This window comes from Thamnophis elegans, chromosome 1 (assembly GCF_009769535.1).
Source record: "Thamnophis elegans isolate rThaEle1 chromosome 1, rThaEle1.pri, whole genome shotgun sequence".
Classification (NCBI taxonomy): Eukaryota; Metazoa; Chordata; class Lepidosauria; order Squamata; family Colubridae; genus Thamnophis; species Thamnophis elegans.
In genome coordinates, this window is record NC_045541.1 from 107273201 (window position 1) to 107300963 (window position 27763).

The window sequence follows — 27763 nt, forward strand, 5'->3', positions numbered from 1 at the left end:
ATCCTTTATGCATGGCTAGAAATAGAAGCTGAAGAAATGATTTGACACGCCAATCATTATCATGGCTCAATGAACTTTTTGCTATTTGACTAGCCCATTTCAACAATATTCATTGGTAAAACACAGTTAATAACAGTATTAATAAACAAGACTTAATCACGTGAATGGATTCAATTCATAATGTGTGCGTGTTTGGGATGTTAAAACAGAACTCTTTTTTCTAGATCTGAGACCAGGTTACTGAACATGAGAGAATCAGCATTTCCACCTTGTTATCTACATGTGAAGTTGGTGCCACATAGCAATCTGCCTCCTGGGGTTCCTCAGCATCTCTTCCCAGTGGTTCCTCTCGGTTCCCACAGCATGCAGACCAAGGCTACACTTGCCCAGTAAGCGGTTTCTGCCCATCAGCATCCTGGCTTAGCATCTCCAGCTCTACACTTGAAGCACAGAGCAGATCATGGGGAACCTCAAACATGATCATCTCATTCCATACTGGGTTGATCTTGTGTTTTGCATGCTTTGTCTGCTTCTTTTTCAGTTTCAAGGCCTGGTGCTTCAGTGTCACTTTGACAGATATATCTGCAGGGACAGGGATAAGATTTGGTCAAATGAAAGCAGTCTTCAGATCTCAGCATTTTTATCTTCCTTCGGACTACAAACACCTTGAGAATTTCTTGAAAATATCAACCATCACTAAGGACCAAACTGTGTATGAGACATGGGAAGAGGACTAAGAAGCTAATGAGAGACCTGAATTTAGCTCCTTCCCACATCTAATCTACTCACAGGTGGTGAACTCACAGACCACAGATAGTTCCCACAGAGTCACAGGTGTTCAGCTACATATTGTGACAATTGATAGCGTAGTTTCCTGTTAAAATTTGACAGTGCCATTTTATAGCCTTGAGTGCATTCTTTTTGAGACACTACTTATATGAAATGTCTTTTCATTGTTATTTGTTTATTATTTATCATATTTACCCATCCACCCCAAAAAACAGGCCAACCTAATTCTCCAAAATTGAAACTAAGGCAGGAAAAAAAAAGGAAAATGCATCTTTGCTTTTTGTTATTTAACCACTTCCAGGATCAGTCCCCTTATTCAACATCTACTAAATTTACTCTAGAGCTTCTGATTTAGAATTTAGTCAAATGCTTATTGAAAATTTAGATATAGTATCAATAGGATCATATCTGCTGATACTTTCAAAATCCAGAATGTTGGTAAAGCAGGATTTATCTTTGCTGAATGCTAGTTGATTTTCCTTCCTCAAAGCTTGCTCTTTTTCAATTATTGATTCTATCCATTCTACCTTTGATAACTTTAAGAATTCTTGAATGGACCCCATCAGAGAGTTTACGCATAACTTCTAGGTAAGCTTTGAATTATTTACATAACACCATGAAAAAAATACATTGTGTATACATGCAATCCACACATATCCACACATCCAAACATAATCTTCTATCATATACTACAGTTTTTATTTCTAAAAACTCTGCCATTTAGCATCTGATCCATTCAATTTTGTGGCTCATATTAATCATGTCACCCAAATCTGTACAGACCAACAATGATTAAGTGCACTAATCTATTGGATACTTTTAGAGGCATTAATCATTCTTAATGTTTAGCTGAAAAAGGAATAGGCAACCACATTTGGCCTGAAGGCTGAATGTGGCAATTGATAAAAGGTCTAGGATGATGATCTCATGGGCCAACAGTAAGAGTGGATTGATTCTGAGCCAGCAGTGCCCACATTTCCTATAAACACATAAAAATACTTAAAGATAATCACCTGTGCTATTTACACATATATTCTATTTTCTTCAGTTCTATAAGCTTCAAAACACATAGCAACAGGAGTCACTTCTCCAGTCCTTCCCATGGTAGTTTCATGTTGCTTTGAATGTGAGTACAGCTCTCTACCTGGTGTGGGAATTTAATACTGTAAATCAGACTGTTCAACTGAAGGTAATTTAATTCTCCTTCAGAAAATAGTTTAAAATATGGCCCTGAGACTGAGTGACTGACTGACTGACTGACTCCCTCCCCTCCCTCCCTCCCTCCCTCTCGGTCTCCCTCTGTCTCTCTCTCTGTCTTTCTGTCTCTCCTCTATGTCTCCTTCTCTGTCTCTCTGTCTCTGTCTTTCTGTCTCTCTCTTTCTTGCATATGTACACACATACACCCAGGCCCATAAATGAATTCCCCAGACTGTGAACCTTTCTACCTATGCTATGAGATACCATCACGCCAGAGGTAGTATTCAGCAGGTTCTGACCAGTTCTGGAGAACCGGTAGCAGAAAATTTGAGTACTTTGGAGAACCGGTAAATACCACCTCTGACTGGCCCCGCCCCCATCTATTCTCTGCCTCCCGAGTCCCAACTGATTAGGAAGAAATGGAGATTTTGCAGTAACCTTCTCCTGCCATGTCCACCAAGCCATGCCACGCCCACCAAGCCACATCCACAGAACCAGTAAAAAAATGTGAATCCCACCACTGCATTACGCATACCCACTTGCCAAGCTGACAGGTGCCATGAACAGATAAGGATTGTGCTTTTAATTTTGTTCAGAACACATAGTTAGAAAAAGGAGAATAAATGGCACTGTGTCTGTCCTTACAGTTTAAATTGCATATTCCCCAGCTTACCAACAATTGTTCAACAATATGGGTATGTATGATTTATTTATTTATGGTTACATATGTATCACATCTTTCTCTCAAGCTTTCTCTCAAGCAGAATCTGTAGCCCTCTCAAGTCTTGCATACAGTTCCTACAGTCCCTCCAAAAATAGCTGTTGAAGTGCATTTTCATTTAAAACAGGCTGTGTTGACAGCATTGGATGAGTTTGTTCACAACTCATACTCTGGACTGAATCACAAATTCTGATTAGCATAGCAGAGCGGATTGCCGTACCTCAGCTGTGTTACTCCCCAAGAAGTAATATGGAAGGTAAGTTTAGGTAAAACTGTGCATGTGCTAAACCCGTGATCACCGAACCGGCAGGATCCCACCACTGGTTTAATCCTTTACTGCAATGTCCAGGCAATGATTCAGGACAGCATCTGCACAATCTTGGGAAACTTGGCCAGTTAGGAGAATATTATTGCTTCAAAGTGACAGATGGAAACCGAGGCTCAAATACAGTCCAGCTATTGAATCTTAGCAAGAAATATCATTCTGGCTCAGAGCCGCTTTATATGAGCTAACAAAATACAGTATACAATATATTACTATAGCATAATAGCAATAATAGCAATAACAGTGGACTATATACCGCTTCATAGGGCTTTCAGCCCTCTCTAAGCGGTTTACAGAGTCAGCATATTGCCCCCAACAACAATCCGGGTCCTCATTTTACCCACCTCGGAAGGATGGAAGGCTGAGTCAACCCTGAGCCGGTGAATTTAAACCGCTGAACTGCTGATCTAGCAGTCAGCCTGCAGTGCTGCATTTAATCACCGCGCCACCTTGGCTATATAGAGCTGCCCAGCTCCCCATGTCACATCTGTGACTAATAATGTCCATGGCATTAAAAAATACCACTAAAATAAATATTCAGTTCATAGCATTTGTCAACAGGCTTTTATTTTTTCCGTACCTTTTCCAATGAGTTCTTTCAGCTGTTGGAATGAGGTTCTTGGCTTTATAAAGTACCACAGCAGGCATTTGCTGCAGGCAAATAGCTGATAGAAAGCAGAACTTCTCCATAGCCCGTGTCTGGTTCCTGCAGTTCAGGGAGGAACAAAAAAAAATGTATATCTTTTTACCTTTTTCTACCCAAGAAGATGATTGACAGCCACAGAATGAGATATGTGGAAAAGCAAAAGATTGGTACAGTAGAATATAAAAGGTGAACACATCTCACAAACACAGCTTATTTTATATCAGCATGTAAAAATCAATACACATTTCATCTTCTTCCAACGTAGGCTTCTGTTTTTTTGTTTACATTAGCCTGTGGTGAGACTTAAACAGGGAATTTGTAGAACTAAAATAAATGCAGAGATGACAGTGGTTGGGCAGCATGTTACAAACTCTGGGTTATCTTTCAGTAGCATCTTCAAGGTATTTTAAAGCCATGGAAGCCATGAATGTGCAGCTACCTATTACTCTGTGGGTTTCCTAGCAACCAAGTGGAACAGGGAGCTTTCCTTCTGAAGTTCATGGGCATAAAAAGGGGGTCATTTCTGATGTACTTACTGGTGGTACTTCTCTGGTCTGCTTTTTCATTAGGCAAAGTCGTGAAGTGTCATTCTTTAGCAAGGCTATGATTTTATTCAATCTACTGATTAAGTTTTGATATTAAAGTTTTTTTTGTCTTACTTATTATGTTATATTGGTCTATTGTAGAATGTCGTATCACAATTTTTTCTGCCAGCAAGAAAGAAAAAGAGTGCCTACAGAGTGTGTTTATCCTAGCATGATCCTGTAATTAAAGGGCTATCAAAAAAAGTTCTCTATCTGACGGTGTCTTCTATTGTCAGGTGTTTTTAATGAGAAATATCAGGAAGAGGTAAAACCCGAACAGCTGGACATGGGTAGTAGATTGAACAGGCATTGAATGGTCTTCAGCACAGTAATTTTTAAATCCAAATTATGCTATTTCTAAATTTCAATCTACAGTACATTTCTTCTGATATATATATATATCAAATCATTGTCTTCTAATGATGATACGTTTTATCATTTTTTGAAATGTATGAGTTTTACTCCTTGCTTCAGTGATAGCAATTTGCAGTTGTTATGCAGAGTAATTATAATAGAATAGAATAACAGAGTTGGAAGGGACCTTAGAGGTCTTCTAGTCCAACCCCTTCTAGGCAGGAAACCCTACACCACAATAGTTCCAACTCTTCTTAAAAACTTCCAATGTTGAGGAATTCGTACTTCTGGAGGAATGTTGTTCCACTGATTAATTGTTCTAACTGTCAGGAAATTTCTCCTTAGTTCTAAGTTGCTTCTCTCCTTGATTAGTTTCCACCCATTGTTTCTGCTCTATCCTCAGGTGCTTTAGAGAATAGTTTTAATCCTCTTCTTTGTGGCAGCCCGTGAGATATTGGAACACTGCTATCATGTCTCCCCTAGTCCCTCAATTAGCCTTAAGACACCCACTCCCCCTATGTACTAGCAGCAAGTTATTTCAGCGTACCAACTATGATGTAATCAAAATGCACAAGGGGAAAGTTTACTTTTACACATACTTTGGGAATCCCCAAAGTATACGTAAGAGTATAAAGTATTTAAGAGTAACTCTGATTTCCTATAAGAGCAGACTCTAGCCAAAGCCCATAAAACATGTTGCATAAAAAAATAAAACTGGAAAGTCAACAAGAAAAAGCTATTTAGAGAGGTATAAATATTTCAGATGTTTTTTTTCTGGCTAGATGACCCAGATTATTACAGACATGGTTTCCCTCTTTGAAGGTAGATGCATTCTTGAAATCTTTTTTTTTTTTTGCCTGGAATTGGTCCTGTTACATTTTTTTAAAACTCAGTTTTCTCTGGAGAACTCAGAGTGAAGGATAAGGAAGAATATATTCAGCTCAAATTGTGTATTATCACTGAAACATCCATCTCGTTTTGACTTGTATAAAGGTAAAGGTTCCCTTCCACATATGTGCGAGTTGTTCCCGACTCTAGGGGGCGGTGCTCATCTCTGTTTCAAAGCTCAGGAGCCAGCAGTCTTTGAAGATGTCTCCGTGGTCATTGTGGCTTGCATGACTAAACGCCAAAGACACATGGAACACTGTTACCTTCCTACTAAAGGTGGTCCTATTTTTCTACTTGCATGTTACATGTTTTTCAAACTGCTAGGTTGGCAGAAGCTGGGATGGAGCTCACTCCATTACGCGGCACTAGGGATTCAAACCACCTTCTGATTGACAAGCTTGGCATCTATAGCCACTAAGCCACCCTTGACTTGTATAAATCTCCTCAAAATGTAGTAAACCAGATTATAAACAATGGATTCTACTGCTTTAATCCAAAAATAATCATTTAAAAAAAATGAAATCTATTATTTTATTTTGGGAATATGGTAAATTCTTTCAAGAGTATTCTCAGATAGAGAGGTATCATTTGGGGTCCCCCCCCCCTCCTAAAAAGGCCAGGTTTTTTAATGCTGAAAAATGAAAAGTGGCTGCCATTGAAAACAAAATGTCTTATTTGCCATTCACTGAAGAATGCCACTACAATGGACAGTAATAGAATATTAACTAAAGATACACTACATTAGTGGCCTGTGGCCTGTTAGAAATTGGGTCACACAGCTGGAGGTGAGCAGCAGGCAAGGGAGTGAAACTGAAACCATCCCTCCATCTGTGGAAAAATCGTCTTCCATGAAACGAGTCGCCGGTGCTAGAAGGTTTGGGGACTGTTGCACTACATAGAATAGCTTAATTATTATTCCAACAACTTGTTTTATTTATAGACAATAGTGAGAAATAACCTGTAGTCCTAGTCATGGAGCTTATTGGACCTTCCTGGAGAGCACAAATATGATAAATTAGTGTGCAGTTATATCCTATCAGTCAAGAAACTACAAAATGTTAAGTGGCTACACAAAAGGATTCACATAGTAATAGTGAATGCATGTCATAAGATTGTCAATGACAGGACCTTGATAGAGTAACTAAATAACTCATATGGCCTAATTAGGCTTAGGGTTATACTAATTTTAACACTTTCAAACACGAGCTGCAGCATGATAGAATAAGAATTGCTCTTTCATACTAGGAGAAAGCTATGAAACAATTGGTTGCTCTTTACCTATATGACATTTCAATACTAACGGTAGTTTAAGTTCAGTGGTTCATTATCTCATACCTCCCATTGTTAATAGATGTTTTGCTCTGGCAGTTCTTGGCCTTAGGGATTGGGCAATGGTTGATTCTGGAAGAACTGATATTTCTTCACCTTGAGAAACTTTGGCTCTTAAGTTAAATCCACATCCCAATATTCATTTGAAGATTTTGCCCAACTCCACAAAATACTTCCAGTTGATTTGTCCAATGATCATATAATGTATGAGTAAGGGAGGGGAAATATATACTACCCACTCTAATGCAAACTTTAGCTTCAATTCATCAGTGTTAACCTAAAGACTCAGGGACGTTGTGACTCAGTGGCTAAAACCCTGAGCTTGTCAATCAGAAGGTTGGCAGTTCGCAGTTTGAATCCCTAAGCGCTGTGTAATGGGGTAAGCTCCTGTTACTTGTCTCAGTTTCTTCCAACCTAGCAGTTGAAAGCATGTAAAAAATGCAAGTAAAAAATAGGGACCACTTTGGTGGGAAGGTAACAGTTCTCTGTGCACCATCAGCATTTAGTCATGCTGGTCACATGATCACAGAGATTTCTTCAGACAGTGTTGGCTCTTTGGCTTTGAAATGGAGATGAGCACCACCCCCTGGAGTCAGGAACAATTAGCACATGTGTGTTAGGGGAACCTTTACCTTTATCTTAACCTAAAGAATGCACTGAATGTTTGTAAATCTGAGCTAAGACATTTGTTACCTGGCAGTGAACTATCCAAACATTCTTCACTTGGCATTCATTCTAGTGGTGTTTCATCAGGAAAAAAACTGTTTTTATTACCTGGGTTAACCTATTTGTTATTATCCTTTCTAAAAACCGTCACATATTCTTACAGTATTGAAGAAAAATGCCTCTCATGATAGATACACTTCTAAACCACTTCCTCTAATCAGTCCTTAAAATTAGTGATAAATTCATGCAGAAATTGTATTACAAGGCTTTCATTCTAAGCTAGTTGCTAGAGTGCAGGAGATAAAGTTTTATGCTTTTGTGATACCAGCAGGTACTGTGATGTGATATATCTTTTTAGAAATCAATGATTTACTAAGCCCATTTTTAAATCTGCAGGACAGAATTACCCTGAAGAAGAATCGGGCATTTTTCAGTGAAACTGTTGAAATGATATGGAAAACTTCCACAGGGCTATTCAAATCACCCAAAATCCATTCTAAATTATCAGTTCATTACCATTGAATATTAATCATATATCTGATTGAAAAATGTATTTCTGTACATAGAAGGTCAAATCAGTTCAGAGGCAACCAATTTGATTGGATGCATCAATTGATTCCGCAATTAGAAGGGGGTTCAACTGAATCATTTCCAACCAAAGCTTGAAACTGACATTATCATACCAGCTTAGCTTTCAACAAACCTAATAAGCTCATCTTCGAAATGCAGTACCAAAAATGTTGCTTCTTTTTTTAAAAATCTCTTTTCTGCCTCACGCCTGATTAATGATTCAAGATCTCTGTCTTGTTCACAATATAATAGCAGCCTCTCTGAGATCCCTCGTGAGGGACCTTTTCTTTCCATATGTTAAATTGCAAATGAGGACACAATTCCAAGCATGTCAATCTAATCTTTCAGGTTGGGACAGCATTTCTACCTTATTACAACCTCAGAGGATGTTTGAAGAAGGCCAATCAATGAGAAATATGACTGTCAGTTGCTAAATATAACTGGATAGTATATCTTGCACTTATTATGTACAAACAGTTTATTGGCATTCTTGTACTGTACTGTATGTTCTTGGAGTCCATCTGTAAATTGATTGAGGCCATCTGTTTGAGAGGTATAATTAGCCACCTGCTAGGATTCTCCTAGGTTCAGAAGCAATTTTTCTAGTATAGTAAGACTAGTAGCAACATCTCAACTTTAGCACCTCCAAGGATCTGCTGAAAAGCCGTAGTGCTTGCCCTCTGGAGTGAAACCCAGAAGGTCCCCACCCTGTTGGTTTTCTGAATAGTTATAAAGATCTAAATGTCTATGGAAATTCTCAGTTATCCAAGTCATGGTTGTCCCAAAGGAGCTGAAGAAGCTTCTTGAATGAGAAGTGAAACATTCTCAAAGAAAAAACCAGAAAGTCCAGTTGCCTCTTGGAAAAGAACCTTTGGGATGGCTATAAAGATCTAGTTGTTCTCCTTGGGTTAAGGTGGTTGATTTTCCTTTTCTTGGATAACAGTAGGTAGTGGCATTGTTTGGGGTTTGGTGAGTTCATCGTAGTTGCTTAGAGTAATCATGTATGCTGGAAGCTTCTCTCACAATGCTCACACCAAGATAGATTCCCCCAATAGTTCTACATTTGATTTTTCTTTCTTAGTCGCTGAACATTACATATCTCTTCACTGAGAATTATTCTTTTGAACTTGGCTTAATCTTAGCAGGGTAATTTTAAATCTTTATGTTGTAGGCTTTTTTGTTATGTTTTCTTTCCATTTTTTATATTAGGTATATTCTATATAATATGTATATTCAATACAGTGCAGTGATCTTAAAATTTTCATAACTTCCCCTCAAACCACAACTTACAAATATAAAAATAAGTATATAAAATTAATAATTTTTGGTGTGCTACAGAATTGTTACTATATTCAACACTGTGCAACTGATTTAAAAAAGGTTGAGAACCACCACTTTAAATTATTATCCTATTACTTAGTATCAGGAATTAGTATCATAGTATCGACCTTTCTATCCCTTCCATTTCATCTATATATCATTCATAAAGAAATTGACTAGTATTGGGCCAAGAATGAAACCCAATCAGGATCATGTTCAATATTTCTCTCTACTCTCATGGTGAAACATTGAAAGAATCTAACAATGTTGTCATTGTGACCATGGGATAAAGTGAATTAAGATCCAGAAGTTTAGGAAGACTCACATGCAACATTCTGTATCCCAACAGGAGAATATAATATGCAGTATACAATAAAAATGAATGGATAGAATACCTTGTCAAGGACTTTCACTTTCTCAGACTGTACTGGTCCATATTGCTCCCCTACAGAAGCCAGATTTGGTTTAATCTCACCAATAATGCTGTGTCTAGAGAACTTGTCACAGTTCCTCAAGGTGAGGGTTAATGTCCCCTCTGGCAGCATCTTCTCCTTAATCGGAAACAGTAGAGCTTCTTCCCAGACAATTGTGGACTTGCTTCTTCTTCATCACAGTCTGGGCTTCTATAGTTCCAGAGTTGCCTCATCAAAGTGCCTAAGATGTAGCAATCACTTCCATTGTTTTGGTCTCCTGATGTGGTTCCATATAAAACTGGTAGGGACAGAGCGAAGGGGAAAATGCAATTATCCATTTAAATCCTGTGCTAAAATATTTTCAAGAGACTAGTACCATTTGGTTCGGTTTGATTTACAGCAAAGTCAAGGTTTTGATGTAATGCAAGAAAGCAAACTTCTATTTCTGCAAGCTTGATTGGACATGGGTCAAACTACAGACTTCTGTCACCCTGATTATATATAGTTACATATCTACTGTTGTGATAACAGAATTGAATTCTGACAAAATGAATGGCAGCAGAAAACAGACCAGTTTTCCTTTAATTGTAATGAATGCCATTCAGATCTTGGTTTTAGGGTGATTTGGAAATATCTAGAGAGAAAGGAAATGAGATAATAACAATGCAGTCTGGTGAACTCTATTATGTTTGATTTTTGAATTAAAATAATAAATGATATATACTCACATTAGGCAGAGTAATCTTGAACCTGTTAATTGTCACAGTGGGGAGGAGTGTTCGGATTGAGGGGGGCATCCAGAATTAATGATAAGTCTTATAGCCAGAATGGCCAAGAGTAAGGGATGTTAGATTGTATAATAGTTTAGCAATGCCTAGAGGCCCACAGAAATACCAGGCTTTTTTAATCAAGAGTGACCAACATTTTTCTGCATTACCCTCCATTACTTCCTATTTCGGATATCATAGAAACTAGTAAAGCTTTTCAAAAGTCAGCTGTATGAGAAGAGAGTGGAAGGACAAGGAACTAATAGATGAAGATATGGCTTATTACTATGGTAAATTAAACTATAATTTATTGTATAAGATAATTATTCTTTTATTGGACCTTTTGTGACCTAGTCTATTACTTATTTTCTTCTGTTATGTTTGACATATACAAAAATAGTTGCATTTATGTTTAGAATAAAGTAAAATGATGAGAAATGTGAGATACTAAAGTTTATTAAGTATTTGGCTGGCTACTCCTAGCTATGGAGGAAGTAAATCACTGTTTGGACAGTAAATTATATGATTTTTTAAAATAGCCTTTAATATGCTTTTTCCTTGCTTTTTATACTTTTATCTTTTTATGCTTTATATCTTTAAATCCAGCCTGAATTCTGGCGATTGTATATATATGTCCCTACCATTTTCTAGGCAACATTTTTCCAGAACATTTTTGCTTCACCCTTCTTCCTGGGGATGACAGAGAAGATCACTCAGATGGCTTTGTACCTGAGACAGGACTTGAAATAAAAGTCACTCAGTTTCTAGCTTGATGCCTTTAAAAAACTATAACAAATTGACTGACTATATAAATGTCTTCTGTTAAAGTCTTATTTGTCTGGAATAATCCAGAAGTGGGTTCCTCCTGGTTCGGCCTGGATCAGGCGAACTGGTAGTAGCAGTGGTAGGAGGCTCCACCCACCCACCCACCCGCTTCTGTGCATGTGCAGAAGCGTGCACACGCACACGAGCGAACCAATAGTAAAAAATTGGAAACCCACCATTGGAATAATCCTATGTCAGGCTTTTTTCCCTCAAAGAGATGTGGATGCTCCCATTCTGACGTTATTAAAGAAGAGCCATGAAGACCTGGCTCATCACCCAGGATATTGATGAGAGAGAGGATGATACCCCTTCTTTCATCATGTTAGCCATCATTTATTTTTATTTTTACATTTTATCGAGTGCATTGTAATTTCTTTGATTGTTCTATGCTGCCTAGAGACATTACGAATCAGTTGACATACAAGTTAATAAGTTGTAATTATCAGTACTCTCATTTTCAATCACCAGCTTGCAAAACTTTACCTTCAAGGAAAGCAACGGACAGTGCTTCTTTCTGTCGGTTGTAGCCCAGACAATAATGAAGTTCTGGGACTTGATTGCAGCCTACAGCATTTTCAGGACTGAGGCGCTCAGTGACACAAACATCCTTTACACCACCTAAAACTCAAAGGAATGTTAATTAGAAATTGTGCTCTATTCCAGTTAAGATGACTATTGGTGAATAGTCTTGTATTTTTCCACTTGAAACCATGATATAAAACGAATGGATGGCCTTTTGGAAGGGGACTTCAGGTAAATCTAGAAAACTCTACTTCAAGACAAAGAAATAGGTGTAATTAAGGTCAGAGCTAAATTTGATTTTGACTAAAATTAAATTTAAATTAGCATTAATATGAAAAAAATATCCCTGAATGTAGTAATTTTCCTTTTTTTATCATATCAAAATGTATTTTGGCTACTTTTGTAGCACATCAAAGTTTTTGTTGAAAAAAGCTGCAAACGCCTGATGGTCTCACTCATCCCTCTCCAATATAAAATTATCTATTCTATTGTAGGGTAGGCACAGTGGTGGTGCAGTGGTTAGAATGCAGTACTGCAGGCTACTTCTGCTGACTGTCAGCTGACTGTAGTTTGGCAGTTTGAGTCTCATCGGCTCAAGGTTGATTCAGCCTTCCATCCTTCTGAGATTGGTAAAATGAGGACCCAGATTGTTGGGGGAAATATGCTGACTCTGTAAACCACTGTGAAGCAGTATATAAGCCTAAGTGCTATTGCTACTCAAAGTTTTATGATGCTTTGAAAATTTGGACATTTGTTATGGCATAAATATTGATGATTATTTAACAATCACTCTGTAAATGGCCACTTTCAAGAAAATATTTGCTTTGTAAATGAGTACTACAATTGATTTTCTTCTGACTTCATTCTCTATAAGTTACAGCCTCAAATTTGGGTTTCTGTGCATACACAGATAATCACACATGAATCACAGGAATTTCATCATGAAATCAAACATGATGGTATACTAGGGAGCTAAAAATATAGGTATTTGTTGCAGGAATGCTTTGGGTTTCCTGGACATATCCTTGGCCTGGTTGCAAACAGGACAGGTGGACAGTAGACCTTGATCTTGATACATGGCCATCAGAAATCCCATATCACCAGCTTCAGTTACCTACGTGTGGGGATTTTGTGAGCTAGGCATAATACTTACTTTGAAATTCAATCATGTGCACTTAAAACTGACTTCACCATTATACATGTATGTTTTGTACAGTAAACATGGAGGTTATGGACTGGCCTATGCTTGCCCAGAATTTCTGGGTTTGACCTGCCTATATTGGACATTTCTCTATAAGTGTTGCCATCAAAGCATGCCATCAAAGAGTCCATGAAGAGAGTCTTGGAGATGAACTTGAGGAAACTAAGCAGAAGCAGTGATTATATATAGGAAAGCATTCTTTAAAGTCAGATAACAGCAAAAATAGGAAAAGAAACTAAGATTTACTTCTCCCTAATTCAGAATACGATAAGAGGGAAGGAAGAACTTATGCAGCCTTTCACCAGCCTTTCTTACTATAATCTACCGTATATACTCGAGTATAGGTCGATCCGAATATAAGCCGAGGCACCTAATTTTACCACAAAAAACTGGAAAAGTTATTGACTCGAGTATAAGCCTAGGGTGGGAAATGCAGCAGCTACCGGTAAATTTCAAAAATAAAATAGATACCAATAATGTTTTTGAATATTTATTTCAAAGAAAAACAGTAAACTAGCTCTGTAAGTGGAAAAGAGGGTCAATAAAAACAATATGGTATCAACAATAACTTTAAAAGTACAAAAACCTTAGCTCATTCAGCAACCAAGCTAAAACACAAGAGTTAAAATCCTTCAAAACTCATAGGCTCATAATATACATTCTACCAGTGTCCTGCCTGTGCCCATTGAATATACAACCTGCCCTGTGTCCATTAATTACAGCCTGCCATTGCCCATTGAATAACATATACAGCCTGCCTGTGCCCATTAAATATACAGTAGCCATTGTAAAAATTTGCTCTGGATAACAAATATTATCACACAATACCGGTGTATTCAATGAAATACTTCACTCACCTCATGATTAAGGTGACCAGATTTCAGATTGGTAAAGAGGGACACCTTTGACCGGGGGGGGGGGAGGGAGCTGGCCGCGGCGGTTACTGCCAGCCCACGGCCTTGCTAGGGACGTCTGGTCACCTTAATTATACACATCCTCTCTCTCTCTATTCACTATGTCACGGCACACTAGTGTGCCACGGCACAGTGGTTGAAAAACACTGGTCTAAGAGACAACATGCACTGCAACAGAAGGAGTGTTCCCATAAAGCTAAGGTTTTCAGGACCTACAATTTTACCATCCAAAACAAGAGTGTCAGCATCGGTGTGCACAGAGTATAAGGACATCCCAGCAGCTCTCCCATTCATTCCCCAAAGGATTCCCAATGACCCCATAAACCATTTTTACCATGTTCACACTCTTCCCTACCTATAATACACACAGTGCTACAGTAATGCTAAGGGTCAGCAACTGTCACAAGGGCTTATAGACAAAACAGCTGAAAGAAAGGGGATCCGAGGTCAAGTCTGACTACCCCCAAAATGATGAATCAGCAGATTATCTGTTTGGGTCCCCCTTTTTCCTTTCCTCCCCTTAACCCTAGTTAGCCCCATTCCTTTTTTTGTGTGTGTGTCTGTGTGTGTGCAGAGCATACTTATGGGTGACCTCATGTTGATGAGTCAGCAGTGTCTGGACTCTGCACACAAAGGCTGCAGCCAGCAGATACAAGGGGGTAATTCAGTCCACCTCATCCCTTTGTAAAACACCCCCCCACCCCCAGCCGCTCTGTGAAACACCCCCCACCCCCAGCCGTTCCTCAGCCCCACCCGTTCCCAGACACCTGATGAGTCAGCACTACTTGCCCAGATGGGGACAGCGCACCCAACGCTTAGGTAGTCCGAGAAGAAGCGGGGAAGGGCCCCACTTCTTCTTCTTTCCACCCCACCTCCGCAGAAGGAAAACTCAAAGCATCACGGCGATCCCGGGAAAAAGAGGCGAGCCGGGGAGCGGCGGCATTTCTCTCTCTCTTCCTCTCCCTCTCTTTGCCGCGACCTGCCGCCGGCGGGCAACAAGGACGGCCACCCACGCCGCAGATCCACGTCCAGCAGGGAGGAGGAGGAGGGAAACCCACCCACCTGTCAGCCACGGGAGAAGGAAGTCGGCGAGCGGAGGAAAAGACGGGGGAAAAGGAAGCTCGGCGGGTGAAATGCGGTCCCCGCCAGGATCTCACCTCGCCCTCTTAGCCTCCCCACCCTTGACACACATGCACGCACACGCACCCTCCGCCTAGCCCGCCAGAACATTCCCGGGTGGGAACAGCCGGGGGTGGGGGGAAGAGAGAGAGAGAGAGACGCGATCGCTCGTTCCCGGCAGTCCAGAGCAGGAGGCGCTTTTTTCCAAAAATAAACACAGTGGATCATCTATCTCAGTGTTTCTCCACCTTGGAGACTTGAAAGTGTGTGGACTTCAACTCCCAGAATTCTGGGAGTTGAAGTCCACATATTTTCAAGTCTTCAAGGTGGAGAAACACTGATCTATCTAATTAATATAATTAGTTATAATTAGTTGGGAGGGAAAAGCGCTTGGTGCAAAGAAGGACTTTCTTTCAACCAGCGGAACCCCCTGGCGCAATCGGGCTGCGATTGGCGGCCGTCCTTGCTACAATCCGCGCCGAGCTCTGATGAGGGGGAAATTAGATTCCGGCTGATGCGGCAGGGGCTGCGCTGGTGGGGACGGGTGGAGGGGATGGGACTTGGAGTCCTACCATCTTGGCGAGTGGGGAGTCTCATCCCACCCCGCCCCGCCCGTCCCCGCCAGCGCAGCCAGGCTGCGATCGGCGGCCGTCCTTGCTACAATCCGCGCCGCCCCGCCTCATCAATGGGGTAAAGTCCTTACGTCCAGCTCTGATGCGGGCATAAGGAAAGTCCTCTCTTTCCCCCTCATCAGAACACAAGCCCGGGAAGCGAGTGGAAGTTCTCTGCGCGACTGAAACGGAAGCCACGGCAGGAGAGTGAGGCTGCTGCCGGCCATTTCACCTCGCGCAGAGAACTTCCACTGGGTCCCGAAATGGAGGAGAAAAAGGGGCGCCCCTTTTTCTCCTCCATTTGGGCAAATTTTCACTGACTCGAGTATAAGCCGAGGCAGCTTTTTTCAGCCCAAAAAGTGGGCTGAAAAACTCGGCCTATACTCGAGTATATACGGTATATCAATAAATATAGTTCCCTAAAGACTTCCATCTCCATCATGATGCTGTTTACACTTGCATGGTCAAAGGCTCAGTAATTTTATTCATATATCCAATGTAGTTAATTGCTCCAAGGGTGAAGAAAGATATTCTTGATGCTGTATTTGAATCACAATAAACATTTGGAACACAACAAGTTAAATAATGCAATCGGATTCAGAATTGCAGAGGAAGGAGTTGGATGCTGAAATTGCTTCCAATAGCTGGGGAACAGAGATGGCTGAGTTTAATTACTGTTTCAGCTGGATGAGCTCATCTGCTATGCCATTTCATCAGCTGGTGCTAGTAATAAGGTTGTAAGCTATAACAGGTCCTTTTTGGGGGCATGGGCCAGTCTGCTGGGCCACTTGACAGTCCCATCTTTTAAAAAGACACCCATGCTAACTAAACAGGATCCCAGCAGTCCTAGAACCAGGAAAAGAAAGTTCCTTCACCATCCTCAAATTCTTATCAGTCAATCTCTTCCCAGATGCAGAGGCCAAATCTATCTCATGAGAATGACAATATCTAGAAAGTACCATTTATTTCTGTTTCTGCCCATAACCTTAGGGTAATCTTTCTGTTTTTGGCACAAAGATTGTTTCTTGATTCCACCCAAGATTGTTTTACTTACATGCTTATCACAAGACAGCCTGTCATATCTTCTTACAAAATACCTGCAATAAGGAGCTTGCCTATCTGCAACATGGTTGCCATGGTAGACCTAAGCAACCACAAAACATAGAAGGAGAGTAGGTGACACTGTTCCTTCTAGACTTCCTCATTTCCCAGAAGTTCTTTGTGGTTGTCTTTGATCAGTGGTGGGATTCAAATAATTTAACAACAGATTTTCTGCCCTAATGATTTCTTCCAACAACCAGTTCACCAAACTGCTCAGAAAGTTAACAACTGGTTCTCCTGAAGTGGGGCGAATTGCTCAATCCTGCCACTGCCCTTGATATTAGAAGGGGAGACAGATAGAGCAAACACTGGGTTAAAGCCATTGGCTTTTGATATTTTCAAGAAGGTGTTTTGGGCAAGTGTTGATTTAAGAAATGTTCTTAAAGAATATATAGTATGCCTATCTGTCTGGCTGTCTATTAAAAGGAGCAGAGTTTCTGAAATGAGCCAGGATATCTCCCAGAGATATCCTGCTAGTAGAATATCTCTGGGATAGAGATATTGCTTGAGATAAAATCTGAGTATCCAGAGAAAATGATCCATTTGAAACTCTAAAGTTAAAACTGGACAAACCCTTTAAGATTTCAGAATCCTTTTCCACTTCACTCCTAGGAACATTTCCAATTTGCCATCTGACATGAATTTTCTAAGCTTTTTTTCCTTCTTGTCTTTATTCACACTTAGTGCATGCATCCACAAGTAAGCAATCACTGTTCTTTAAAAGGATGAATTGTAATAGCAAGTTCAATGGTTTAAAGGAAAGAAATGTATCAGTTTAATTTCTATGTCAAATGTTCAGAGAAACAGAACTGGATTTTTATTTATTGTCATTAAAACCAGCTTAATAATATATATTAAGAGATTCACAATGCCACACTGAGCTGTCAACATCTGTTGTGCATTCAAAGGTTTTCTCTACATAAGCTTTTCCCATGGTGCTCTCCAATTAGGTTGAATTATAAGTAAAGTGCACCTGCTCTCTGGAATAATCTGCATCCTAATATGTGTAAGGTGTCCATAATGTTAAAACATTCAGCTGCTTATTAAATTTCTTCATGCAAGGGTACCTTTTGGACAAATGGTTCAGTTTCATTTTCTTTTGGAACATTTGGAATTACTTAAAAAAACATTATTATAACAATTCTTTTACCCTCTTTCTACCCTCACCACTATCCAGACCTTCCGCGCAGCCCTCAAGATCTGGCTCTCCCAGCAGGCCTGGGGATAGGCTTCCAATTCACCTGCCCGAGTGTTTGATTGTTGAATGAAAGTTGTGTTTTACTATCTTTCTTTGTTCACATATTGTTTGTTTTTGACCTTGCACCCCCCCCTCCCCCCCCCCTGTGGGTGTAAGCCGCCCTGAGTCCCCTCAGGGAAAAGGGCGGCATATAAATCCCAATAAACTGAAACTGAAACTGAAACTAATGTACAGCTGGTATTATAATTTAATTTAAATCAATTTGAAATGCAGTTGCATAGAAAATCATTTAAAAATGACATAAGTAAATTAAATTACCTTCAGCCACTATGGCTATTGATCACACTCTCTGAGGAGGTTGTAGACTACAAAATGGGAAGCTGGTTTATTAATATCCAAATTATATCTCCTAGCTTATCCGAAATAATTACTGTTTCTTTTATTCTTTCATCAGTATAATAGGCAGAGTTCTCTGTCCTCAAGAAATTGAAAATAATTAAGTGCAAAAATCATTATTTTTCCATTCAAAATACAGTTCTTTATATGCTTCTAGAGGTTTTGTCATGCCTGTGGGCAAATCCCCTAGAAAATTGAATAGCTGCTACCATCCTAAGAATAAAATGGGTTTTTTAAATGATGCTATGAAAAGGAGAAAATCATAAGGATGTTTAACAATAGGATGGAATTTGCCAGATGTGAACAATTACATAGATAATTTGCTCAAAGTAGAGATAATATAGATTAACATTGTTAAAAAGCCTTGGTGCATTTCACCTTTTATATGGTATATTTTTATGCAATGTAAGCCTGACCCTTAATTGCATACTTTTACTATGTTGATCATGTGCTGTGGGATAATATTCTATAATTAGAAAGAAAATCCATTGTGATTCCTCATTAAAGAAGAAGCAATCATAAGCAATTTAACAAAGGCCTCACCATTTTGAGGGAGAAGAAATAGCTCTTCATTGACTTGTATGGTCATCCTTTTCTTATCCAGAGCTTCAGATTTTCCCTTGCTTGGTTCTTCTACTGTCTTCAAGTTGTAATCTATATAGTTAACAATTTCTGAGGTGGTCACGATAGGCTTTGGGCCATAGATGTGAGGAAAACCGAGGATGTCCGGGGTTGTACTGGCTCTGCTGTCTTCTCAACATTAAACTGAAACAGAAAGACCCCAGATTTTATTTTTACTGCATTCATTTAGAATTTATTAAAGCAAAATGTGCTCCTTCGACTGTGAACCCACATTAGAGGAATGGTACATTGCTGCCACTATTCATCATATTTTGGAAATAAATAAAAAAAATCCTCTTAAAGAAACACACTGGGGCCTATTTTAATTAGTCATTCCAGTCTCTACTCCTAATTCTCTTATAATTCTTTCCTTCTCCTTTTCTCCATACCATGTGGATTAGAAATCATTTAAGCAGAAAATGCAATTGCTTCTATATTTTGTGGTACATACATGTAGGTCCCTAGAGTAAATAGCAGGAAAGAGTCACAATAAACTTCCCCGCCCACCCTCCACAGCCCCAACAATCATGCTTTATATATAAACCTTAAATTCCTAATAGATATGTCAAGCTTTCCTGAAACGAATGCAGGTTCATTCACATTGCACATATTTGTATTCTGAAAATATTTTTCCTGCATGTGCACACACAAGTATGAACGAATGAATGGGAAAAATTAGAAGTCTTGATAACTTTAAATAGCATTTTCTTTCCTCACAAATTTCTAGATAAATTCCAAAATGCTGAGGATTGCTCTTTTCTTGCAAAAAAAGCTAAGCCTACCGACCACAGCAACCACAGCTCTCTTTCAAGCCAAAGTAGAGAGAATGAAAGCATATGCTGAAGTGTAATTAATGTTTTTCATTCTTTTTTAAAATTCTTGTCCTGTTAATAATGCATGTAGACCGCATCCCAGAGGAAGCATTCAGTGCAGCCAAGTTCTTTCCTTGCAAATCAGCTTGTCTGTGGGGAAGCTGTCTAATTCATAATGCACTGTATTGTAGCATCTTTTGCAGCCACGATCAGCTCCAGATCCTACAGTTCTAAACATAGCCAAGCAGAGCCAAGAATAAAGATGATAGGAGATGCAGCCAAATAGCCATGAAAGGCTGGATAACGTTGTGTTCAAAGCAGTTTTAGTTTATTCCTTGCATGCCACTTGTAAGATCCACAAATTAAGCTCATCTCCAAATTAAGTTAAATAATTATTTAAGGAAATAATAATTGGCTATTTAGTCCATTACAGAACCTAACTAAGAATTATATGGATCCTTCTGTTCTTTTTTCTTTTGTTTTGCTTTTCATTCTATGTTTCCATCCTGTAAGGCCCCACAGTGAACTTAAAGCACATATAATTTGCTTAAACTGGCTCTTTAATTGAGCTTTCTAATATGTTTATATTTTTTTATTGCTGAGACTCCCATTGGTACATGGGGAGCTATATAAATTGGCTGAATAAATAAATGGTAATAGTCCTACTATTATTGCCCATGTTTTAAAACAAAGGACAAAATTGACAGATATTTTAAAAGCAACATGTTCTTCAAGCCTTAGGATAAAAAAGCCAAAGGGAAGAACATTTTATAATAAATATGAGAGATCATAATATAGTTAATTGCATGGTCTGTCTATCTATCGATCTAGAAAGAGAGAGAGAGAGAGAGAGAGAGAAACAGTTGTTAACTTTAAAGGGATGGTTGTTAAATTCTCTTTCTATATATAGGAAGCGTGTATGAAATTATTTAATTTCTCCCTTCTTTGGAGGACAAAATTTGGGCTTCATCCTTGGAGGGAGAAATTCTGGATCCTTACTCTCATCTGTCCTCCAGACTCTGCAAGCCAGGATTTTTCCAGAATCTTCCAGAATTTCCAAAGAGTATGAGGGAGTATTATTAGGGAGGTAGGGTAGAGAAGAAGCAACAAAGACTGTACTGATCCAAAAAATTGTAATGATTGTCACTTCTTACTCCCCGTAATGGGCCCTGATTTGGCATTAAGCAATCATGTCTCCCATAGAGCCAAGGTGGCGCAGTGGTTAAATGCAGCACTGCAGGCTACTTCAGCTGACTGCAGTTCTGCAGTTTGGCTGTTCAAATCTCACCAGCTCAAGGTTGACTCAGCCTTCCATCCTTCGAGGTAGGTAAAATGAGGACTCGGATTGTTGGGGGCAATATGCTGACTCTGTAAACCGCTTAGAGAGGGCTGAAAGCCCTATGAAGTGGTATATAAGTCTAACTGCTATTGCTATTATAGGTAATAAAACAAGAAGCCCTTTTTGGGGGTGGGGGAATGGCTCATTTATTTCCTTCTACTACAGGTAGCATGAAATTGACTGGATCAGAGCATGTTACCTCAGAGTACAACATTCTGACAGCTGCTCAGAATTGTCCTGTCCTATTCAAACAAGGTTTTGTACATGAACAAACTTCACTACTGATATGTGTTTCTACTCTATCTTTACTAATGCCCAATTGATATTTTAGACCATTGCAAAGCTGATGTATCTGTGCATATGGAGTATTTTGTCTTACTTAAGTAACAGTGGATTTATAAATATGAGGCACTTTATTGAAGCCAAAGCCAGACACTCTAGTGACACTCTGTCATCATGTAACAAGAGGCCATTCCTTTGGGAGCCATATACAATTACAGTGGGGAATGATCGACTGCATTGCATCTGTTCCTGTTTATTGTGTATATGACCTACTCTGTCAGTCATAAAAAATGTGATCTCTGCTCCCTTTGACAGATAGGTTTTGTGTTAAATAAAATTATTTGAAACAAAAGTTTGAATAAGAACAATCTGTAAATACTAAGGCTTTAAATAACACTTTGGATCTTCCCACCCTTTGGCATGAGTAAAATTGGCAATAAATCACTGCTAGGCTGAACAAACACCAGCTGCTGGTTTAGAGTAAAAGAAAGAATCCTGCTGTAAGGCAGACCAATCACGAATTAAAAATATGCAAATAAAATATACTTAGGTTTTAGATCTAGTTAGACTGCATTTATTAACTAGATGTTAATTAACTGCTAATTTATTAACTGCATCCCAAACTTGATTGCTTCCATTTGGGTTTAGGATTAGACAAGTTTAAGACCAATACATTTGGAAATCATCAGTTTGAGAAAGATTAGTCTTTCAAATGCAGACAGGCAATAATAATGCATGGAAATATTTGTGGCTCCTACTAAGCCATGGTTACAATTGGCCAAACACGCTTAACTGTGGTTTACAAAATACAAAAGATGGGTTCACATGCCCAATTCAAGCAAAGCAAACTAAACCATGGAATGTTAGTTCCCTCAAGAATATCATGGTTATTAATTCAAACATGAACCTATGTGATCAACATAATGATATTTTTAGTTGATTAAAACCTACTGCAATTATTATACTGTATGTGCAAAGCAACTGTTATAAATGGATGCAAGAGACATGAAAATACAACTCCCACACAAACAAACCAAATTAAGTTTCAGAATTGAAAGAAAGAGACTTCTCTTCTAAAACACACATTTTGAAAGGAATCATTTTCCTGGCATTGTTTAAAGATACAAGCAATAATCAGGATTAGGCAGGCAGGCAGGCTGCTCCTTTGATCATGTAATTATGACACCAATTCACACTATGATCCTTGCTCATTGACTGCAGAGGCGGATAGTGAATAGGTCTAGAGAAACAGACACTACAGATTCACATTCAAGGGATAGATTCCTATCATTCCAGTACAATGGAACCCTAACAGTAAGATGATGGATTCTGAATAGGCAGAGTACTTTAACACAATTTTAACTCCTCTTGCCCCACATTTCAATGACGTGATCATTGATTTATTGGGCATTAAGTATCTCAAAAGCTATTTCATTTAAAGCTAAAATCACAAGGCTTTCATGGAATCAGGAAAAACAGAAAGGAAAACTTAAAAGAACTTGCACGTATCATGTTCGCTATATTACAGATAAAATCTGACTTCAGGCTAAATAGCTTAAATGTCATACATGACGGCTGGGTTCTGGTAGTCACTACTGGCGGTTTACTCATGGGTGCCCCATGCATCTGTGTTGCAATAATATTGTTCTGCGCATGTGCATAAGCAAAAAACAAGATGGTGGTGCCTGTGGTGCTGGCTGGAGAACCAGTTCAGTGGCAGGCCTGAGTCCCCTGCCAGTTCCAATGACCCAAGGTGCCAAATCACTACCTATTCGCCTGAACTGGTCTGAACCAGTAGGAACCCACCAGTGCATTACATGGAAGGAATAGTTTGTTCAATGCTTCTTTTAATAGAACCCATCCCCAGTCTAATGTGTGCTATGTACCTTTTTATTATTGTTTTCCTGCTTGTGTTTTTGTTTTAAAATAATGCACGTTCCATAGAGTCACTTTAGCAATTGGAGTGGCTTATAAATGGAAAAACTAAGTTGTATGTAAATAGATAACCTATCCACCCCAGGGTCAAGTTTTCCAAGTAGAGGTCTCTCATCTTACAGCAGAGGAAATCAAAGCTGTATTATGTCTAGAATGCAATAGGTCTTTTTAAAAACAAGCAAAAAGTATAGTACACATTTATTTGGACCCCCTAGTTGCTAGGCAACATGAGTCAGATCTACTAATTAGGGCTGCACCCCTAATGATCACACTTAGTACTTTTTATAGTAGTAAACAAATTATTCTTTCATATAAACCACCTCCATCTCCTGCCTCACTGTCATTCCAACCTATCAATCTAGTGCTATGTATTCTGAGTGGTACCAACTATCCAGATAGTTTTGCTGTTGAATACCACTTTTCAATAGGTCTTATTGGAGACTAAACCTAAGCCTCTTCCCAGTACTTCATCATCAAATTATGCACTTTCCTTCTCAAGATCTCTTTTCCATTTCTTCCCCAGCTCTGTCTGTCCTCCCACCCCCTCCTTGAAGCAATTTCAGAGGCAGGAAGGGTAAACCAACACATATAGTAACAATAGACTATGGAATATAATGCAATAGCTAGACTCTTTCAATCTGTGGGGTCCTTGTTGGTCTCTGAACTTGGTGGTTTTATTGCAGTCATTTTAGATAACACTAGATAACATCATGACTGCACTGAGGTTACCTAGTTTGGTAATGAGATATCTGCAAAAAACCACCACATTCATGCAGCACAAGGACTCTAAGGTTCAACCATGAGTTACAAATATTCTCTTTTATCCATATCTTTCAATCTAGATGTTCTATTAGTACATTATATTTCATAGTCTATTGTTACTGTATGCATAGAGATCCATATTCAACTACGAGGATCACTAAATGGCCCTGGTCATCACTCTCTTGCAGCCTAACCTAAGTTGCAGAAATGTTTAGGGCTAAAATGTTATTGCAAATTATTGCAAATTTGATTCAGTCAAGTGAGAAATCACGAGTTCCATGGATATAATCCCATGGATATAATCTATGAGCCCTTGGTATATGTCTTTTGAAATATGAATGGTGGAAACAAACTGTATTTGGATTAATGTTCTACAGTTATTTAACAGAAATATTATTGGTATGTACCATAATCTTATCCTATGGGGTAAAGGTATATGATGAAAAGGGCCATTGTGAAGGGCAGTATGGTTAAGAGTGATTTATTACCCCCTTCTAAGAAATGCAATTGATTACTCCAATAATATGCTATACATATAGTATATAGCAAAAGAGATCATAGCTAAACTACATATGAGTTCAGAGATGTTGTTATTCATTCACTTTTTTCACTTTTGACAGAAAAGTAAACATTTCCAAATCATTTTGGAACCAGAGTGATTTAGAGAGGGGATTAATAATCTCCCAGCACTCTCTGTGTATGTGTTGTATGATATATGTTCTGTGGTATGTGCATGTGCTTCCATGGATTGCATTGTGGGTTTCATTTATGCCTCCAACTGTCTCTCTTTGATAGTCTTTTTTCTGCATTCTTTCATGGTTTGCGTAGGTAAGCACAGTCTTGGAGGAAGGAATTCTGGTGGCCCTTAAAAAAGGTTGAATCCTGGGCCATTAGCATCCCATAAGGTTATAAAGTCAGGAGTTATGAAAAAATGCCCCTTCCCAAAAGACTTGGAAAGCAGAAACATAGTTGGCTTTTCTATACCCCCCCCCTTTTTTTTTTTGCTTTGAAAATGAATTGACACTGACTGGGAAACAGTCAGTCTTGTTGTTTCATGGTTTTTAATATGTAACTTACATACATTTTTAAACAGCGGAAGAAGCAGAATATTTATAGCATTAAGAACAAACATCTATTTCAAACAAATGAATATTTGCATCTGTCTATCTGTTATTTCTATTATTTATAGATATAATTATAATCTGAAGGAGCATGGTGGCTCATGCGGTTAGAATACTGGGCTGACAATCAGCGAGCCCTTGTTTGAAACCTGAGTGCTGCTGTGTGATGGGATGAGCTCCTGGCATTCACTCCAGCTCCTGCCCACTTAGCAGTTTGAAAGTGTGCAAATGCAAGTAGATAAACAGGTACCACTTTGGTGGGCACATTAATGGGGATATGAAAGGAGCCTTCAATCGGGCAACAGTGATATCACTGGCTAATCCTGTCAACCCAGAAGTGTCTTGGTGCTTCCAACATGAATGGGATGGGGTTCTAATATGTATGCTCTGTGTGTATGTGGGGGGGGGGTCTTAAATTTGGAAGAAATGGTAAGGAACAGGAGTGTGAATGCAACCTCTGACTGCAAATCATTCAAGCAGCTGCATCATGCAAATCCTAACATATTTGTATGTGTGCATTTTTTTCAAGGGAAAAAAGGAACAAATTGTTTCATTTGTAAGCAATATTTTAAATTCAGAAACTTGAATTGAATATAGTGATCAATTATCATTATAAACATTTGTATGAAATGGTATAGGGTTGCTTGCCTAGGCAGGGGGTTGGACTAGAAGACCTCCAAGGTCCCTTCCAATTCTGTTATTCTATTCTATCAAATTGCTTTTTCTTTCTGCTGCAACAAGACATGTTTTATTACTTAAATTGCAGATTCATGATAGCAAGGATCAACATCTTCCATTGATCGAAAAAGGGGAAAAGTGTAGCAAGAGGCCATCCAGAGTTTTATGGAATTAAATGGGTATCTTAAGCATCTAAAAGGATTAAAATCTTTTCTCAACTTCTCCCCCATGTGAAAAAAAATGGTTCAAATTCAGGAGTCTATCAATCTGAGAAGCTCTGGGACCCAAAAAAATAAAAGCAATTAGTCTTCACATACTTTTTGCACATGCAATAAAGTAGGCACACAGAGCACAATCCCAGAATCAATACTTTTGTGTTTATTCATGTCTTTTAATATAACAAAGAATGGTTTTGAACTTCAGTCCTTTAATGTCTAATTTGAATTTTGGATATATTCTATTTATCTCTTGAAAGAAAACCAATGAACAGAATGATCCACCATAAATAGCTATGAATGGATGCATTCATACATAATTCTAACCAATAATATCTTTAACCATAGTTTATTGAACTAGCTATAATTGGTAGATTTGCAAATCATATTAAAGCAAAGCAAATAACACATATTATGTTTTATCAGAATATATGGGGCCAGAAACTATTGACCATATCCATGAATGGCTAGTAGGGAATTTGAACCTATACAATTGAAATCTTTGTCTAATTAGTCTTTGTCATTCTCACATATTATTGATATGCTAACATAGATATTTACAGCAAGCCGGTATCACATCAAAATGATGATGCTACATGGTGATGTCATAATGCAAACTCCACTTTTACTTGCGTAATCTGCGGGATTGTATCATGACGCACATTTTGTCATTTTTCCTCTCCCTCCCTTGTGAACCCTTTGTATGATAATTTTCCATACGCTGTATTGTTCAAATCCTGAAATGATTGAAGAATAGTAACCTACTACATCTAACCTGTGTTATGGACATTTAAATGTATATTATGCCGTAACATTATATTCTTCATAGCTGCCTTAATATCTTTCATTATTATCTGTTTATTGCAAACTAGATGTTATTGTCTGTCTTACATTTTAACCAACATATATTACTATGCCTGACACTTGCCCAGAATTTAGCACATTAGTTACACACAAGACTTTCCTGTGTTGCAAAAGCATATAGACATAGGGAATTATACAATGTTTAGACATTATTACTATCTGGCATCCAAGCTTCAGTATTCCATCAATTACACCCTGTCCAGCTATCAGACCGACTGTGAAGTCACTGTATCTTTGTTATGCCATCTTTCTCTTTCATAAAACAAAAGCTGTCTGGCTGTTGCTTTCGTAATCCCATATGCCACCTGAGCCCCCTTCCCCCCTCCTTTGTATAGAAGTCACGCTACACCCTGAAATTCTGCAAACACAGACAATTGCTATAAATCTTAAATTATCCCACACACTAAGTGACCTTGCTCAAAATCTACACTTGTTAAGCGACAGCATCTCTGAAAGAAGAGAAGAACAAAATCAATGTACTGCCTTACCTGATGGAGTGCCTGAAGCACGCTAGGTTTGGCATTTTCCGTCTCCAGATCCCGTTCCTTGTCTGAGGATCCTTTCCCAGGTCGCTTATATTTGCAGAAGCAGGTAAGACCACATAAGGCAAGGAGACTGGTAGCAGTCCCCAATGTAGCTCCCAGAGCAATCACTGGGACTGACAGAACCATTATCTCA

General features: G+C 38.8%; 1 protein-coding gene across 1 annotated transcript; it reads right to left on the reverse strand.

The window, feature by feature from the left end:
- Nucleotides 1–232: 232 nt before the first annotated feature.
- Nucleotides 233–27756, reverse strand: SYT13 (synaptotagmin 13). Its single transcript, XM_032226559.1, is given in 12 exon segments — nucleotides 233–399; nucleotides 401–582; nucleotides 3613–3678; nucleotides 3681–3738; nucleotides 9785–9973; nucleotides 9975–10025; nucleotides 10027–10076; nucleotides 10830–10847; nucleotides 11878–12012; nucleotides 19000–19182; nucleotides 19185–19221; nucleotides 27574–27756. Coding segments are annotated over 12 exon segments (1275 nt in total). The 3' UTR covers nucleotides 233–276.
- Nucleotides 27757–27763: the final 7 nt, after the last annotated feature.